Source organism: Leopardus geoffroyi, chromosome C2, assembly GCF_018350155.1.
Source record: "Leopardus geoffroyi isolate Oge1 chromosome C2, O.geoffroyi_Oge1_pat1.0, whole genome shotgun sequence".
Lineage (NCBI taxonomy): Eukaryota > Metazoa > Chordata > Mammalia > Carnivora > Felidae > Leopardus > Leopardus geoffroyi.
Genome location: NC_059333.1, coordinates 74,322,191 through 74,341,660, shown reverse-complemented (window position 1 = coordinate 74,341,660; position 19,470 = coordinate 74,322,191). Strand labels below are relative to the sequence as shown.

Below are 19,470 nucleotides of genomic sequence, written 5' to 3'. Positions count from 1 at the left end.
ATTTGTATAGATTTTAAAATCAGCATAAGACTTCGTGTCAAATTCTGGTAGGCTTCTGTGGCCTACTTCCCCAGGAAGCACTCCAATCAGAATGACCTCCAAGTGTTAATTCTTTGAAGAGAGCAGGACATTCGAATGCCCAAGAAGGGTATGGAAGTTGCAGATGGTAGAGGAAAATTGTGAGTCCATTCGTTGAAAATCTGGATGGGATATTGAGAAGTATTTTTTTTAATATTTATTTTGGGAGAGCGCAGGCGGGGGAGGGGACAGAGGATCTGAAGCAGGCTCTGCGACGACAGGCTGACAACAGAGATCCCCCAAGGCGTGAGATCATGACCTGAGCTGAAGTCAGACGCTCGATTGAGCCACCCAGATGCCCCGAGAAGTTATTTTGAACAACGAATGAAGTTGATGGCTCCAGTGTTTTGCATCCTTCGTATTTTGGGTTCACAGAACAGGTTAGAAATCTGCTGTCCTAAGAGGCAACTCCTGTATAAAAGTCACCGTGGCCTGTAAGATTTGGCCTTTCTGTCTGCCTGGATGAGATAGGCTTTTCTCCTCGGTGGATGGTGACTCAGAGACTAGGGCACTCTGAACGCTGACAGTCTCATCCAGACTCCTACAACTCCCTCCTTCCCTGCAACACATACTCAAAATATGGCAACTGGAAGCAACGCACAGGGAAGATAGAGACATGCAGGATGGTGGTGCCCACACACAGGCTGTGGGGACATGGCATTTGCTACACAACCATAGTGAATGGAAAGAACGTGGACTCAAACTAAACCTTCACACCATCCATTCAATCCATCACACCGCAGCCAGCCACACAGGCCACAGCAGAGGACGCACATCTCCTGTAGGACCCCATGACGTCCGGAGAGACCTCCTGGCCCAGCACAAACCCTGCCTTCTCTGGGGTTTCTAGCACCAAGTAATTAATTCCACAGTTTGTCTCTCCCTGGAATGCTCTTTTTGCACCCACAGCTGCCATTTTGCTTCAAACTTACCATGTTTTACGGAGCATTAGCTCTAGGTTTGATCTTCCCAACGGTTAATAGATTATAAGCCTCCAGTCTTGTATTTCACTATTTCCCTCAGACCTTCTTACGCTGTTAACATTTGATTCTATATTGTATCTGACAGATGGGTTTCCACAGGATGGTCGCACACACGATGTGATAAATATGTGGGATGTGGTATTTATTCCCTTCAAAAATCCAAAGTTAAAAAAAAAAGGGGGGGGGATGGATAAGTATTAAGTAGGAAAGTAGATCCAGAGAGGGCAGTACTTGCATAGCTAAATGGCACACAAATGTAGAAGGACGCAGGAAAAAAAATGTCATTTCAATCATTTAAATTTTTATTTTGAATAGCTTTCAATCCAAAAAAGATTTCATAAGGTTATTTACAGTGCTGAATGTACAATTATGAATGTATGCCTTTTTGACATCAGGGTACCATTCTTGAGCAGCAATACAATTTAAAAAATATAAAGATGCAGTATCATTTCTGATATAAAGTTACTTAAAAAAATCCAAAGTCTTAGGGAATTCACAAATCATAACAGGAAGTAACTATCTTATTAATTTAATGTGCACATAATTACCAAATTTTATTACATTAAAAATATGTGTAAATGCCCACAGACTGTACAAAAATTAACACCCCACATTTTGTCAAAAGTTCCCAACCACCTCCCACCATAAATATACAAAAACCTATTTTCAGATATGTCAAAATTGCATGCGTGAGATCTTATAGAATGTTTTCTAAAGCTTGAATTTTGCTCTTCTCTGGATAGTGGATCTATAGCCAGCTGGGGAACAGAATACATAGACAATGATATGTTATTTACCATGCCTCTGAAACTGTGCAGTATCTTCACAAACACGGGAGACAAAATAAATAAGAGTCAAGACTGCAACAGTTCTGTTTAAATCCAAGTGCAATTTGGAAAGCTCTCAAATGTAAGAATTATAAAACTAATATAAAAAGTATTTCTTTTGTTGTTGGCTTAGCCACTTTTCTTCAAGCATTATTTGCAGCATTGCTTTACAGCAGTTGGTGCTAGAAGATACAAAACATATAGTTACCACTATTTATATTTGAGGGAGGAAAAAAAAAAAAAAACCAAAAAACTTTAAACAACCCTGAGGGAGACACACATTAAAAATCTTGTTATTTATTTAAAAAGTTAAAAAGTTACATATCATTATTTAACAATTACTTTCCTGGACATTTCTGTCCTTTAAGTATGTGCATAAATAAAATTTAAATCGGCAATATTAATCTTTAATACATCAAAATAATATATGTACAGATTTTTAAATTTAGGTCTGTATACACTCAAATAATTTAATGTGAAATTCAGAATCAAAATTACTATGTCATGGTGATCTACAGAGAGAGAACTCAGTCTATCGATGGCACTGAGTAGGACCCACACCTGGATTCACAGACATTCTTCAAATAACATTCTGGAAACCATCAATTACAACTTGAGCAACCCACCTTGTCTATGTTGAAATGTAACTTCCTACAAATGCTTTTCCACCTACCTAAAAACCTCATTCCTTTGAAAACAATATGGACAAATGAGATATAAAACCCTTATAAAATCTAAATGTTAAAAAAAAAAAGGGTGTAAAAAATATAGCTTTTTATGATCATGCTCTTAAAGATGTTAAATACAATCCGATAACTGGATTTTTAAGCTGCTACTTAGCAATTACTTTAATTATATGCTTCAGTATTTAAATCAAATAATAAAATTTACAATTCTGGGAAATCACTTAAGAATAACACTTTTACATATCAGAAATGAATGTGGAAATTAAAAAATGATCGAGATAAGTAACTATAGAAAACAGTGCTAAATCACAGCTCAAGAGGTCTAAGATGCATAGCTTCATAGAATCATTCATGGAACAACTGTTCTTACCTAAGGTGTATTAATATCATATTATACTTTTTGATGGAAAACTTCGATTGTATTTTTATAAGAATCATTCATCAGTGGCAATAAGCAATAACAGTGATCCTGAGTGTAACTTACATTTTCCTATAGTTACCAAACATCATTCAGGTCTCTGCAGCATAAGAAATGAGAACCGTGTGGTTCTATAGTTCCAGCTAACATTTGATAAATTGGTACGTATCTATCAGGAAAATAAAGATTAGCTAGAAGTGGAAAGCACAAGCATGCTACCAGTTAAGGAAGAACATAGGATAACGTCCCACAGTTTTAGCAGTTTAGTGTCCATTTTATAGCAATATCAGTTTCCTTGTTTATCGTAACTGTGGGTTTTTGCCAAGCTGCTGGATCTTACCTAGAAAGGCATTTTTAAAGTTACTTTAATTTTGTTTAAAATTTAAACATTAACCAGATAAAACAGGCGAAAAATCTTTTTCACATTTCTTTTGGCTCAATTAATGTCTAGTCTTAACTTTATTTCAATTTCCCCCCCCCCAGAAATTTTTACAACCAAAAAATGCTCCTTTGTAAACATCCAATCCAAAATAAGCTCTGACCTCTGGCGCCATCTAATGGCATAAAACAAATTCACCAAGTTCATCCTGCTTTGAAAAAGTAGCAGTCATTCAAAACCACTCATTTTTAAGCCTCATTATTGATAGGAGACTTATATCAACCCTTAAAATTTTTAGGAGGTAAAAGTCTAACTCAAAAAACTAAAAAAAAAAAAAAAACAACTCACTATTATCTTGTCTTTAAGTAATTAAAAACCTAGAAGAAAAGAAAAATCTTTAAAATGATAAAACCTGAGAGAAAAAACAGCTATGAAGAGATATTAGAAAGATAGATCTATATCTATTGCCAAAGGAAATAATCTTTTTTCCTAGTGAAAATGGTTCTATGGTTCTACAACATTTAACTGAAGTAAATCGTACTATTGACAGCAGACAGATCACAAGATCCATTCAATAGCTTTGAGGGACATCTGAAGAAGGCAGTGAAGCACCTTGCTGATTAGAAAAATAAAACTCAGGCAGTTTGTACAGAAATTATAAAACCGTAAATGGAAATTACCTGAGTTGTTCTATAAGCAACATCATAAAACTCACCCCTAGGCTATCAAAGGGAACTGGTCTGTGTATACACGGAATTCTTTGGAAGAAATATTGGAATCAAATGAAAACAGGCTTTGTACCTATTTTCACTAGAGGCTAATTAACACCCATTTTATTTATCAATCAGAAATTTAGGGGTGGTAAATAAATGAGGGCTTTTTCTGATAAGGGTTTGTGAAAATATATTTAAACGCATTAACCAAGTCTCAGAAGCTGATGTCTAAAAACCTATCAAATATCAACTTTCTTCTGTACCCTATTTAAAGAGCATCACTGAGGGTAACAAGAAAATTCTGGAAATATATGTAATATGTAGTTCCTGAATACAGATATAAGACTTTACAGACTGATTATGAATTTAACTGGCAGGCCAACTGTCTTATTTAAAACAAAAACAAAAACAAAAACAAAAAACCTCTGAAATCAGCATTACTAGAAGAGACATAAATTGAAATGGTGCCATTCTGACGCACAGGATCGGAAAGTCCGGAAATTACATTCTCCTGCTACCAGCATACCACTGAGAGTGACGCAGTGCTACGTTATGGTGATGATTTGACATGATCCATTCTCCTTAACTAAAGCTTTAGCCTCTGTTGTTGTTTGAGGTTTGGGTGGCCATTCTGGATCAACCAAGAGCTCCTGAGCCAGATACATGTACTTTGCCTTTGGTATCTTCTTTCTACAGCCCAGGGCCCAGGACAAGCAGCATTTTCCCCACCGATCCACTGACGCCTAAGAAAATAAGGGGGGGAAAAACACACTAGTAGATTAAGGGCTGCTTGTTTTTAACAAGTTTTTTAAAGCACAGTACATCAACACAGAAAAGTAAGAGGAAATGACTTCTGCATATGACAAATGAAAAAAACTCAAGTAAAAAAGGTCAGCTTTCAATTATTTAGGAACATATTTTTTAAGATTTTTTAAATTATCAATGCAATTTCATTTTATTTAGTTTTATGTACCTATCCTCTTGTGTGCAGATACATTTTTTAAAAAAATTTGCAGATCTGGGTTTTATAATTCTACAACACATAAAACATCAAGTGTACGAAGAATAACTATAAACTATTCAGAAAGAAAACATTTTTCATATTTAATATAGAGACCCTCATATTCTATCTCAAATTATCTCTTAATACCATTCCTCCTGGCAACTTAGCTGCTGATCATTTTTTGGAAGAAAGCATTGTTAAATATTATTGTTACTGTTAGTGAATGTCACCTTTCAAAAAATGAAGCACGATGAAAATATTGTTAGGTCAAAATTAGAATTTATATCATGTTTATTGTCAATCACTTCTTTTAACACACTTTCATTAACATAAAAAAATTTTCATTTTATAATTATAGTGTCCCCTGGTGTTCCACTATGGGAAAGAAGTACACAGAAAATTACTTCTGAAAAGGTAAATTGAGTACTATTTCTTAGAATTATTTCGTAATAAAAAGCTCTGCTGGCACTGAAATCTTTCTGGATCAATCCTGATGTTTTTAATGAATGTGATCTTAGATAAACAGTCTCTGAAGAACAAGAAAGCAGTCCCTAGTAATTGTACAAAAGTGTAAATTCAATATAGGCCCTCAGAACTGGTCTTAATTGAAATTTGAGATAAATAACTAAACCTGAAATCAGGTAACTAAAATGAGTATTCAGAGACCTGTGGTCATTTTCACCTCTGAAGATCAACAGTCAATTTCTAATTATTTTGGCTGTTGCTTCTCCAAAGCAAAATCTAAATCCCAGGTTGTTTTGTTTTGCCATCAAACTACGAGTAGGTTTAATCTCAACGGAGGCAATCTCACAAAATGCAAGTGTAACATAACCGCGGTAGGCAACATTCTAATTTTAACACCCAAATGGCTTCATCATTGAGAGAGGCAAATTTGCTATAACACAGGTTTTGAAACATATGGAGAGCAGCAAAAAGACTTTAAAATAAAAACTTTAATGGGGCGCCTGGGTGGCTCAGTCAGTTAAGCGTCCGACTTCGGCTCAGGTCACGATCTCACAGTTCGTGGGTTCGAGCCCCACGTCGGGCTCTGTGCTGACAGCTCAGAGCCTGGAGCCCGTTTCAGATTCTGTGTCTCCTCTCTCTCTCTGCCCCTCCCCTGTTCATGCTCTGTCTCTGTCTCAAAAATAAAAAATAAACAGTAAAAAAAATTTTTTTTTAAACTTAAAAAAAATTTTAAAGGTCTTCTAGTTTATTTTGTCAACAAACATGGTAAGCTGCACTGGTACCAGGAATTCACAGGCACAAACTGTGGTCACAAGTAAGGTGCAGGGGGTTGGGGGGCGGGTAGATGCTGGAGATCATTTATCTAGTAGCGTCTTTACTGTCATAGCTAAAAAGAGTTTATCATCATCATCTTAAAACAAGTCTACAAGAAAATATTTGGCATTAGGATACAGAAGAGACTAGATATAGGATTCTCAAGGTGATCCAAATAACAAATACGGATGACCCTTGAACGACATGGGTTTGAACTGTGTAGGTCCGATTATGCACATTTTGATAAATACAGTACTTCCTTATGATTTCTGTAGTCACAAGTTTTATCTAACTTACTTTATTGTAAAAATACAGTATATGATACATACAACACACAAAATATGTGTTAACTTTATTTTATCAGTAAGGCCAACAGTAGGCTATCTATCAGTAGTTAAGTTTTTGAGAAGTCAAAAGTTATACACAGATTCTGGACCGCGCAGTGAGGGGGGTGGTTAGCACCTCTCACACGTGTGTTGTTAAAGGGTCAACTGTAATTCCTTTCCACATACACATGTCATGCAAGCACATATACAATAACCCTTGACATTTAACCTGAGGTGAGGCTCACTACTTCGATCTATCTTTTCCCAAAGGTGTTTAATTCTTCAATGTAATTGTAGGAAAGATCATTGTTCCTAAATCAATCCAAAAGCTGTCACTTTTTATTTTACAGCCTACAGCACTGTTAAAGGACCACAAGAAAAGACTAAAAAAAAAAAAAAAAAAAAGGCAAGAAAAGATAGGCCTTGTCTGTCCAGATGAGCCATCCAGGTTAAAGGGCAATGTGGCAAGCATAGCACGCTGAGTTAAGGAAAATCATAGCCCAGGGTCTCCAAATTTAAGAGACACACATACATACACTACACACCAATAGACACATATATACCTATATCCATTGTTTCCTACCTGTAGAAAGTGTGGCAAGCAATAAAATTAAAACAAATTTCATTGCAAACAGAATCATAATTAAATAGAACTCCTTCCACATTAAGGTGAATATGTTTTTAAAAAATCCTATTTCCTTATTAAAAACAAGTACACTTGTTGTAATTTAGAAAAAATAAATTAAGTCACAAGAAACACTAGGGGATCCCCCTTCTGCTTAAATTGGAAACATTTTGTTCCTGTACCCTCCCCTTCCCCAAATATCATACACATGAAGAACACGATAGGCAAGCACAGGTTTGTTAGTTGAAACAAACATACCACATGTATCCTCAAATACAACAGAATTCACTGGTAGAGAAAATAACAGGTGCTACAGGCATGCTAGAATGAGAAATGAACCAAGGGAGAGATGATGGTAGCAAGAAGAGAAAGAAGCTCTGTGCACCAAGAAGGCAGATGTGGAGCAGCACAGGGCTCAGAATGAGCACTCGGGTCTCCCCAAACACCTAGGCACAAGTCCCTGAAGCAGGAGAACACAGTAGCCGTAGCAACTGGAAGGAGTGGTTAAACAACCAAGTGTATCCCTCAAAGATGGGAAAGAAGCTGCCACAGTCCAACAGAGAAACAAGGAACTTGCAAAAAGATCGACAGCTAAAATTCTCCTGCTTCTTAGACCATTCCAAGCTGTTGGTTCTAGAACCCCAATGCCAGTTTACTTTCAGCAGTGTCTTTTACAAAATGTTTTCATGAGTAGCATGTAAAGGAATAAAGCCATGCTTGTGGGAAAAATGCTGTAATGATACTGTGGTTTTCATAATAGTCTTCTTCCATACCAATCCCGAATATAAAAATAAAGACAACCAGAATTAGCATTCTATCTAAGTAAGCTCAAACAATGTTTCAGTGGCATAAGGACTACAACTAATACTTGCTTTCCCCCGCAAAAGGAAAACAATCAGGCACAAATCCTCAGGCGGGATCAAACTACATGATGATGTAATCCTAGTTCCGCATCTACCACTAAGTGGCCTCAGTTTACCAGACATGGGATATGCACCAATGCTTCTTAGCAAGAGAATATGCTGCACAGATCTTCCCAAACAGGGTAAAGCTCTATAGAAAACTCTTCTTAAAATCAGAAACCCTGGTTTCAACGCCCAACTCTGTCACTCAGTAGATGGCATAACCATGGCAAGTTGACTGAATGTTGCTTCTTTACGTATATAGTGAAGTGAGAAATACCTTAAGATTTTGGGAGGATCCTGGAGGTGTTGCACAGTACCTTACAGATTATCAGGTATTTTAGAAAAGGTTATCAGAGATTTCCAGATGAGGCTCTTGACTTCCCAATCCAACTGTCTAAGACCCAGAGCCTAGTCCAGGGCCTCTTGTTTTGAAACTTTCAACCTATATGGGTCTATATGGTTAGGAAGACAAAAAAGAAATAGGGCTTTTCATCCCCCAGAAATAATATAGACAGTTGGGACTTGCAGTCTGAGAAGATCTCCTGTGATTCTTGGTAGAAAAGAGCACAGAGCAGGCAGACACGAACAACAGTTTGTGGCACAGGAGAATTACGGCAGCCACAGAAGTTCCTGATGCAGCAGGCCACTCTCACCTCTAGTCTCTTTTCACCTTCAACCTTGACACCAGTGACATCTTGGACTAAAAATTCTCTGTTGGGAGGGGTTTGTCCTGCGTACTACCATAGGATGTTCATTTAGCAGCATCCTTGGCCTCTACCCACTACATGCCAGTAGCAACCCCTCTTCCCCTCCCATTGTGATAACCAAAAATGTCTCCAGACACCATCAAATGTCTGGGGACGGGGGGTGGCGAGCAACAGAGTGGTCTCTGATTGAGACCTTATGGTAATATAACTAGCTGACTGGTTCTTGAAGGGTCACAAATATGAACAGTGAAGCCACATTACACATTCTGAAAGTGTCAGAAGATGAAAGTGTATCATTCTGTGCTAACACATTACAAGAACTCTTTTCTAAAGCCAGTAATTTTAAAAATGCTTTCTTAATCACAATCACAGAAACTGAAGACTAAAATCGTTGCCTGCTCAGTGATTCTCAGAACAAGGTGGCAAACACACAGGGGATGCTGGATTTGTCTATTCTAGACCACTTTCTGCCTTCACTCTCTCCTCTGAACACTTCAGAGATAGGAAGCCACATGAGAGACACAGACTTTTAAAATAAGGAGGAGGGGCCCGAGTGGCTCAGTCAGTTAAGTATCCGACTTCGGCTCAGGTCATGATCTCACGGTTTGTGAGTTCAAGCCCCACATCGGGCTCTGTGCTGACAGCTCAGAGCCTGGAGCCTGCTTCGGATTCTGTGTCACCCTCTCTCTCTCTCTGCCCCTCTCCTGCTCTCCTGTGTGAGGAGAAATGTCCAATTCAAATATTTTAAAGGAGGCTTATGACCCCCCACTTTTGACTAAATAGGGATATATAATGCCTCCTCAGAATCTGCATTTCTTATTTAAAAATCTTATTTATTTTTTTTAAAGTAATCTCTACACCCAATGTGGGGCTTGAACTCATGACCCTGAGATCAAGAGTCGCACGCTCCACCAACTGAGCCAGCCAGGCACCCCTGCATTTTCTGGATCAACAGTGAGAGCTGAAAACTCAATGTAAATGTTTTCCTTGGCCTGGGCCTTGCCAATGCAAACATGTCATATGAGGACTGATGATAGGAGCCGAAATCCACCCCTTGAAGTAATGTAGTGAGGTAACCCAAAGGAAAAAAAAACTCAGACACAGAGGAGATTTCGCTAATGGACGTGAGCCCTGATACAGTTCTAGCCATATCACTATACTGTTTTGAGAAAAAGGAACTAAAGGTGAAGCCAGACACATGCCATTAGTACCAAACTTTCACTCTTCGTCATAAAGCATTAAAAAAGGAAATGGCACTCCACAGGACCTCTTAAAAAGAAAGCAATCTGTGATATTACTCTGGGCATCGAGCCTACTAAACTACCAAAATAAAGTTCAGGAAGTTGCTACTTAGGTAAAAGAAGGCTAAAAATAAGTGAGTGACCCAACTCAGAAATGCCAGGGAATCCTCTTGAACTCTGACAGCTTTCCTCTTGGCTGAGGATGAGCAGAAGATTTAGGACTTGGCATATGTAAAAAGCCCATCACGCACCTACAAACAGCAATGGGTCAGATCATGAGGCAAAGAGACACTGGATTGTCAAGTTTTCTACAGCTAAACAAGTGGATCAGAGCTGATTCAATGGTTATCAGTTTAAAAAAAACTAAGACGGACCTTATATGTTTCCTTATGTGTTGTAGAAGTACATACATGTGTATTAGTCATATACTACATGACTAGAGGTTACAGTATATGACTACAGCATCCAAACACTAGGAAATGGGTTTTATTCATCTCTTTCTCTTCTCTTTTTACCATGGAGCTTGTGTATCTTTCAAATAGTAAGCTGCTTAATGGATCTAAAAACTCAAAAGTCCTAAGCGATGGTATATATAAAGATCTGCAGTGTCTCTCTGAGATTTTTTTCTGAATGAAGAGAGACATATGTCTGGAAAAGCCAAAGAGCTGCCCAAAATTAAGGCACAGTAACTGCTGACAAGCAATCAGAAATAATTCCTCAAAATTTTGTTCTCTGGACTCTGATTCATGAACAATTCCCATTTCATAACTTTGTTTACATGAATCTCATTTAGCTTCTAATGGGACTCATGAAAACTGTAAACATGTAAGCCAGGGAGAAATGGAAAAATGAACTCTCACTACTGAGAAAAAGATCTTCAGACACAGAGAAGATAAGGATTGGAATGGAAAAGAGACTTATGAAATTCCTGAAGTCCTGAAAAGCCTGTAACAAACGTTTGCCAAGAATTTTCTAGGACTCCTTACAGGAAATGGAATGCCAGGCGCAGGGGAAAGGTGGAGGTGACACACAACAGAATACCACCCTACAGAAGGCAGAGCACACAACTAAAGGAGCCTAGATACACGTGAAGAATGGAGAGCAAGTGCTGATTTCCAACCTGTGGCGGCTGTGTGGTGGTGAAGCGGTATTCTCCTTGTTTGTCTCGATTGAACACAACTTTCCAAAGGACCATGTCAAGGAAGAAATTCTGAGAGATATTCCAGTGAGTTAAGAATTAAAAATGACTAAGTCATTCTTTATTAATGCGCACATTTTTAAAAGGCTCACACAATGCTGCATCATTAGTGAAAAACATGACTTGGTTTTCATACAATTTCAGTTAATATTGAAAAAGGATAAAGTATAATAGAACTTTTTTTGTTTTACACAACAGAACTTTTGTAACAAATATAAATCATCATAAAATTCTTGATAAAATGGGACCTCTAAACTTTCCACAAAATATGGCTTTTATTTGAATCCTCAGGCCTTTCCCATATTAAAATAATGGTTATAATCGGAGTTAACAATGAATTATTTTCACTGAGTGAAACATAATATGTATAAATGTGTATGACTTCATCAGAGTCCAACATAAATAATTCCTGACGGTGAGCAAGAATAATAAATTAAGAGAAATTATGAGAGGATTCCCTTAAAAATTTTTTTTAAATTTTATTTGAAATAACATTTATATGAACAGATGAACTTCTATAGAAAAAGGAAAGCTTTTAAAATATAGTATCTTGGATGTACTTTCTGGTGTCCATAAAACAGAGAAAACCATTTTCATTGGGCAATTTAAAAAGATCAGTACCATAATATCCATGCTGCCCACTATGGCCCAAATTTAAATACCAAGTCATCTTTTAGATAACAAATTAAACATAATTTCCAAGTTGAGAACAATTATCACCAAGGCACACACAGTTCCCCACAAATTACCTAATTTTAGTTCAAAAGCCTAACTCATAAACAAACCCTTAACTTAAAAATCACAACTGCATCTCCTTCTTCCATTTCACCTATTGCTACTAGAGGAGTGAATTAGAATAGTAGTTCTGAGAACAGACACAATCTTATTAAAAAGAGCAAATGAGAACTTACTCGCTCCCTTTATAGAAGCCAAATTAAAGGCAATCCTACCAGGAGAGTAACTATAAAATACACAATGGATCAAAGAGGACTTAAGACCTCTAGAGGAAACTTAGAAGTAACTACCAAGTACGAAGTTCCAGCAATCAGTGCTGGTAAGTTCACAGTGGTCGTTATTTTATACTTTCGATAAACTGTTATTAAAATTCACTACAATTCATGGAGAAAGCCCCTCCCTCCTTTCTTTCCTTCAATGGGAGATTTTACTGTATATCACAGGTCACTGGTGGTACATGCCCACTGTGATTTCATGATCACTGGTTTACTATGAGCACCAATCTTCTCTCCCTTCTAAAGATCACTGCTTTTTGCTATCTCACTGGTTACTTTCTCCTATCTGTATAAGTGCAGCTAAGTTATATCCCTTAACAGGACTACATTCAGTTCATGGAAAAGGTCAAGAAGAAAAAGCTAAATGATTTTAACTAAAATGAAACTGAGATTCTTGGTAGATTTCCATGCTGCCACCTGTCCTCTTCCTCTAGGAGTATTAAATCACCAAGAATCCCAAAACAGCAACATAGTCATTTGATCATCTGAAGTGCTTACCTCCACCATGATAGATACAAGGGCATTGACAAGAACAATCATAAGCATAGTTATACGCCACTGATATGGTACACACACTATCTGTAAGACAAAAATTTTTAAGTTAAAATTGTAGTACGCAATTAACATTACTGCATTATATAATAATTTCTACATTTACCGAATTCCTATTATATACCAAGTACCTTCACATACGTTATCTACTCTATCCTTAACAATGCCACAAGGTATATCCACTTTTCCGATGACAAAAGTGTAACTCAAGGTTAAAAGAATACAGTAAAGCGGCTGAGCTTAGAGTCAAATCCTAATCACTAAGACTCAAAAGCCCATACTTTCTACTGGTTCATGAACTTCTAACAAGTCCCTATTTTTAAAGTAAAGTCTTGTCTTTAAACAATGAGGCAGATACCAATCTAATAATGAAGTATCACTCAAAACTCTACATATTGATATAAAGACAAATTCATAAAAGGACTATCCAAATCAATTTAACAAACAGTCTACGTTTTCACTTTAAAATCTATGTTTAATTTCTAAGGTCTAAAAAAGAAAAAGAAAAAAAATTCCACTCATGCATTCACCTTTTAGTCGACTAGCAAATATTTACTGAGCACCTAAGATACTATGCTAGGTGCTGTGGAGTTGATATGATCTAAGAGGTTTTAGAAAAACCCCTATGACTCCAGCAAGAAAGATTTCAGGGGTGGAGACTGCTATAGTGATCAAGGCAAGAGATGATGGAAGCTGAAACTAGTGATGGGGCCACAAAATAAGAAATACATATGTGGTTTCTGTGTAACACAGAGCTTTTAAAACTCTTTTAATTTCCCAAGTGATGTTGGCAACAGAAGCATCTTATCCAGAGCTTCTAGATCTCCTGGAATATCCTGGGTATCATGTTTTTTATTCTAATGAGGCTACTCTTGGTGGGCTCTGGATAGCTTCAGGGTGGGGGTTGGTCATCAGAAAGACTAAGCCATGATTCGAAGCTCAGAACTTTCAGCCCCGCTCTCCCATCCTCCACAGAAGGGAGAGGGACTAGAGACTGAGTTAATAATGGACCATGACTACATAATGAAGCCTCCATTTTAAAAAAATGTCCCTCAACTCCAGGGTTTGGAGAGCTTCTGGTTCGGTCAACACATGCATGTGCTGGGAGGGTGGTGCAGCCCCAACTCCACAGGAACAGAAGCTCTTATGCTCAAGACCTTTCTAGACCTCGGCCTATCTGCCTTTTAACCAGGTTGTACATTTGTACCTTTATTATAATCTTTATTATAAACCAATAAACATAAGTGTTTCCCTGAGTTTTACAGCAAATTCTCAAACCTGAGAAGTGGGTTCTGGGAACTCTGGTTCATAGCTAATTAGTCAGAAGTACAGGTTATGACTTGGGACTTGCAATTCGTTGGGGAGCACTCTTGTGGGACACAGCCCTTAACCTGTAGGGTCTGGCTAATTCCAGGTAGTGCCAGAACTGAACTGTAAGATACTGAGTTGGAGTCCAGAGTTGGAGACGAGTGTGGGAACAACCCCCACACAACTGGTGTCAGAAGTTTTGTGAATAGAGGAAACAACGGTTTCTTTTTAGGTGGCAAATGGGATGGATTAAAGCTAAAAGATTCAGAGTAAGAAAATGGAGAGAATCTAGGAAAAGACTGGCTTTGAAAAGAAAAGGAGAAGACAAGGACACATATACACACTTCTGACTTGGATAAATGGTGGTACTAAAAAAACCAAGACAAAGCAGGGTTGAGGAAGAATATGATGATAAGCTTAGTTATAAAAATGCTGAATCAGAGAATTGATGGGTGAACCACGCATATAATATTCAGTATGTCAGTGCATATTCAATCCTAAGGCTCAGTTGTGAGAGCTAGACCAACACAGATGGCACCATGGGTGAAGCTGGCACTATAGAGCAGCTCACCCAAATGTACAGAGTAACACGAGCGAGAAGAACAAGAATGTGTGGAACACTAACATTTAAGGAACAGGAAGAGTCTGAATCCATCACAGAGAATGAGAACTAGTCATAAGAGTAGGAAAAAATCAGAAGGGAGCACAGCATCACAAAATTGTAGAGGGAGTCTCAAGAATAATCACATGACTAACTTTTCAAATACTGCTGAAGAGTCAAGTAAGGTTGGGAAAAAAATAATTAAAAGGACAAGTCCACTGAACTTAAGAAAACAGATATGAAGCAGCAGAAAGACACATGTGGCGGGAGAAACATAAGTGGTTTTTGTTTTCTTCTTTTGCTTAAAGTGCTTATCTAAATCCCTCCATGAAGCATGTGGGGAAACAGACACTCATACACTGCTGGTAAGGACTATAAATCGTCAATCTCTTCCAAGTTGAATAACACAGCTGCTTGTACCTGGGATAAACCACTCCATTCCCACTCTGTGGTATGTCAACACTCACTCCCATACACTACGGGACCTGTACTGCACGTTCATACCGGCACTGTTAACACAGGAAAAGACTACAAACAACCTAATTATTTACCAATGGAGAATGGAGAAATGCATGAAAATATATTCCTACAATCTATATAGTAGTGAAAATGAAATGCATGTATCAACATGGATGCCTCTTAAAAATAATGCTAATGGGAAAAAGCAAGTCACAGAAAAATACAAATAGTAAGATAACATTGTCATATAGGTCAAAAGCAAGCAAAACTTCTATGGCTTCATACAGTATGGTAATTGTATAATGAAAAGCAAGCCAATGAGATAAAAAATTAGAATAGTGGTTCCCTCAGAATGTTTGGAAAAAGGTACATGATCGTGCCTTACTGATGCTGGTAGTGTTACCTTTTTAGGTTGGATGATGAACTCATGGGTGTTCTTTTATTACTATTATGCTTAACAACTTAAATAGGTGTGCATTTTCTTCTATATAAAACAGGTATTTCAGCATTCATAAAGTTTTTAATGAAAAAAAGAACTCAGTGGACAGTGAAGAAGAGGCAGTAGGTATAGACTACTCAAGAAGTGGATCGATAAGGGACAGATCAAGTAACAGGGTCAAAGTTTTTTTATTTTTAAAGACCAAGCAACATTTGTTTGTAGACAGGGAAATGGAACCAGAAGCAAAGACTGAAGGAACAGGAAAGAAACATAAAATAACAGGTAGAGCAATAAAAGCTGATGTTCCAATTATGTTCTTTATTCTTTCTAGGGTATTTTTGGGTCACTTTAACTGCATTTTAGAAAATTCAGAAAGAAGAGGTCCTGGGGAGGAAAGACCTTCAGAGTTGAGTCTCTGTCCCCAGTAACCCGAGAACAAAGGAGGGGGTAGATCATAAGCCCTAGCAAACATCCAGAAGTCCTATTTGGCTGTGTAACTTTCATGAACTATTAGTGTCTCATCTTCTATCACTGTCTTACTAGATATTATCACCCTCAGACAACCAGTAGTAATTGATGTGCTGAACCCTTACCTGAAGAACCTGGTCAATAGAGGCAACTGGATGCAACATGATGAGTAATATGAAAACATACAAAATAATCACAGACACAACAAAAAAATCTGAAAAAGAAAGTAAAACAATTAAATTAGAAGTTCCTTTAAATAAAAATGCATATAATAACAACTGGTATACCGGCAATCCTAAATTTGGTTTTGGATACATCTATTTAGGTTGATGAAGTACATAAAATGTGTGTTTTATGTTATTTCCTAGAGTACGGCACATCATCCAGGCCCAAAGGATTCATTATGTGACATAGAAATAATCAGCATTTATAAAAATAGGAGACGTTTTGTAGTTCTCCTAGATAGATAGCTAATTTATAAGATAATCAAGTCAATATATAATTCACAGACAGGAGACTAGATTATGTAGAGCAAAATGAAATTATCATTTAAAACATGTATGTAATCATTATTGTTGAATATAAAAATACTGAATAACATTTATTCCCAGTATTAAGTACGTTATAATCCTAAATGGAGACATTCTAATTTGACTGTAAGTATATTTCTGTTAAGTGTATCCCACTTTCTTAATGACTTCCTCCATGAAATATTTCTACAGAAAATGTACGCTAAAACCCAGAAACTGAGTATCTACTATTTTAAATGTGGGTTAATCCACTTGCTGCAGTAGCTAGGAGCGGTAAATTCAGTCTCAGAATACTTTGCATTACTTTCCTAACTCCAAAATAAAACTCCCTGCTTGTGGTCATTTTGTTAACCGTGTACATACATGCATACACCTGCAAATATACAAACATACTCTCATATAATGAGCCTTAAGGCTCAGAACTTTCCCCATTATATTGCTACCCCCCCCCCCAACTTTTTCCCCTTGTTTCTTTGGTTTGGATATTTACTTACAAGTTCTTATTTGAGGTCATCTTGAAACTCAAATTTTACTAACACCATGTAAAACCAAAATTTTATCACGAAGCCTTCAGATTGGGTAAAGAAGTTAATATCCAATTTTTGGACTTTAAATGAGGAATCTCATACTATTTTTAAATGTGGGAGCCATTTACAAACACTGTTAATATGTCAGTTCAAAACTATAAGCCAATATTTATTGTTTTGTAGAAATAACATTATGTTCTATATATATGTATTTATTGTTTACATGTATTAATATCTAGATTTACTGTTCTAACAACTTGGGCTGGAAGTTTTATTAACATTCATGTCAAAGTGGGGACACTTTTTTTATTATAAGTCACTGACCAACAGGCTGAAAAATTTGGGTCCATGCTAGATTAAAAAAAAATATTTTTTCTAGATCTTTATTTTTAAAACATACTACTAAGCTATAAACAGGAACTATAACATTCTATTCAATAAACGTAGCAACTAAAGTAATATATAAGTTACACAGTCACTCAAACAGTTATTGTGGTCAGTTAAAGTGTTTGGACAGTGCTAATTTCAAGTACAGAAGCACACAAAAGACAAATTCAGAAAAAGAACAAGAAATGGTCAGAATACAAATGCCAGAGAGATATGGAGACAGAAAAGAAAGCTGGTTCAAAATAGTAATAGCCCATATTGAATGTTTTCCAAATTCGAATGCATTTTTACAGCCATAAGCAAAACAGATTTGCAATCTACTTTCCTGACATGTTGCCAGAAAAAAACAATTTTTTTTTTGTTTTCCTTTACTCAGGCTCACAAATGTCTTACATCTACCTCAACAGTGTTTCTCAAATGTTCCTGTCTTTCTCCTAGAAAGACACACCTTTGATCACACCTCTAAAAATCTGCCAAGATTTTCCATGTGAAGCAGAAAATAAGCAGTTGAACCTCTCCTCTGTTTAGCCAGGGGAGAAAAAGAGGCACTATTCAAAGAAATCTGACGGGGAGGTGCATGGTTGGCAGATGTATATAACCACTGCAATGAAAAGATCAATAGGGAAACCAAGGACGAGAAAATCAGGTTTTTGAGAGGTACAGAGTTTCTAGTAAACTGTGCTCTCTGCTCCTGGACTCTGCTGGCATTGCTACTGAAGTACAAGTAATGCTCTTCACCAGAAGACAGCAATCAAAACAAATTCTGTGTTGGTGGTAACTGGAGATCAGGGAACAATGTTCCATAAGTTAAAGATTTAGATTCTACCACAAAGCTGTGTGAACAGGGAACAAGTCCTTTGGAGTCAAGGTATTTTAACTAACATGATGAGGATACCATAGGAAAGAGCAGACTTAGTCCTTAAAAGGCAAAGCAATAAGTAAATTAAAGTTATTAAATATGTCCCAGCTTAGGGCATCACAGATTTGTTGTTGATGATACCAGACCATTTTGATGGAATGTGGCAACAAAATCAAGCACCAGAAGGATTTCTTTTATACTCCCCTTGGTATGTGACTCAAAAATAAACCCTTACATAGGATAAATAAGCCTACAAACTTGTTTATATACTGATATATATACTTTATATACTGATATATATATATATATATATATATATATATATATATATATGTATATATACTCTGTATATATACTCTGATATATACTTCTCTAGCTGTTCCTTCCTCAAAAAATATGAACTGGAGGGGGCGCCTGGGTGGCGCAGTCGGTTGGGCGTCCGACTTCAACCAGGTCACGATCTCGCGGTCCGTGAGTTCGAGCCCCGCGTCGGGCTCTGGGCTGATGGCTCGGAGCCTGGAGCCTGCTTCCGATTCTGTGTCTCCCTCTCTCTCTGCCCCTCCCCCGTTCATGCTCTGTCTCTCTCTGTCCCAAAAATAAATAAACGTTGAAAAAAAAAAAAATTAAAAAAAAAAAAATATATATGAACTGGGATCTTCTGACCCATAACCACAAATCTCAAGTCTTTTTATTCCTAATTCTCCCTTCTCTCCCCCCACCCCCTCGCCCTTCCTTACTCAGTTTCTTATCTTTGAAAGGCCAGCTTATCCTGCAGGGCCTCTAGGTATCTGCTCCAACCAATTCAGGCCTGGCAGATGAACAGGAAAAAATGCATATACCCTGAGGAAGAGAGATCCTGGCAGTTCAGTAGTGATGTCTTCACAGACTGAGAAAGGACTAGGATGTCACAAGCAGGAGTTATAGGGGTCAAGTCAAGAAACTGGAGCAAAAACTGAAGCCAAA

At 37.3% G+C, this 19,470-nt stretch overlaps 1 protein-coding gene across 7 annotated transcripts in view; it reads right to left on the bottom strand.

Moving 5' to 3' along the window:
• Positions 1–1,340: 1,340 nt before the first annotated feature.
• ATP13A3 (ATPase 13A3) overlaps positions 1,341–19,470 on the bottom strand; it is a 91,208-nt gene continuing 73,078 nt past the window's right edge. For 5 of the 7 annotated variants that reach the window (XM_045502558.1, XM_045502557.1, XM_045502556.1 and 2 more), the window contains 4 exons: positions 16,330–16,418; positions 12,876–12,956; positions 11,290–11,379; positions 1,341–4,827 (listed from right to left, as the gene is read on the bottom strand). In XM_045502558.1, coding sequence (XP_045358514.1) covers positions 4,630–4,827; positions 11,290–11,379; positions 12,876–12,956; positions 16,330–16,418 — 458 coding nt within the window. In that variant the 3' untranslated portion in view covers positions 1,341–4,629. Of the gene's footprint in view, positions 4,828–7,254; positions 7,275–11,289; positions 11,380–12,875; positions 12,957–16,329; positions 16,419–19,470 lie in introns of all 7 variants that reach the window. The other 2 variants (XM_045502559.1, XM_045502561.1) reach the window with 2 other exon arrangements.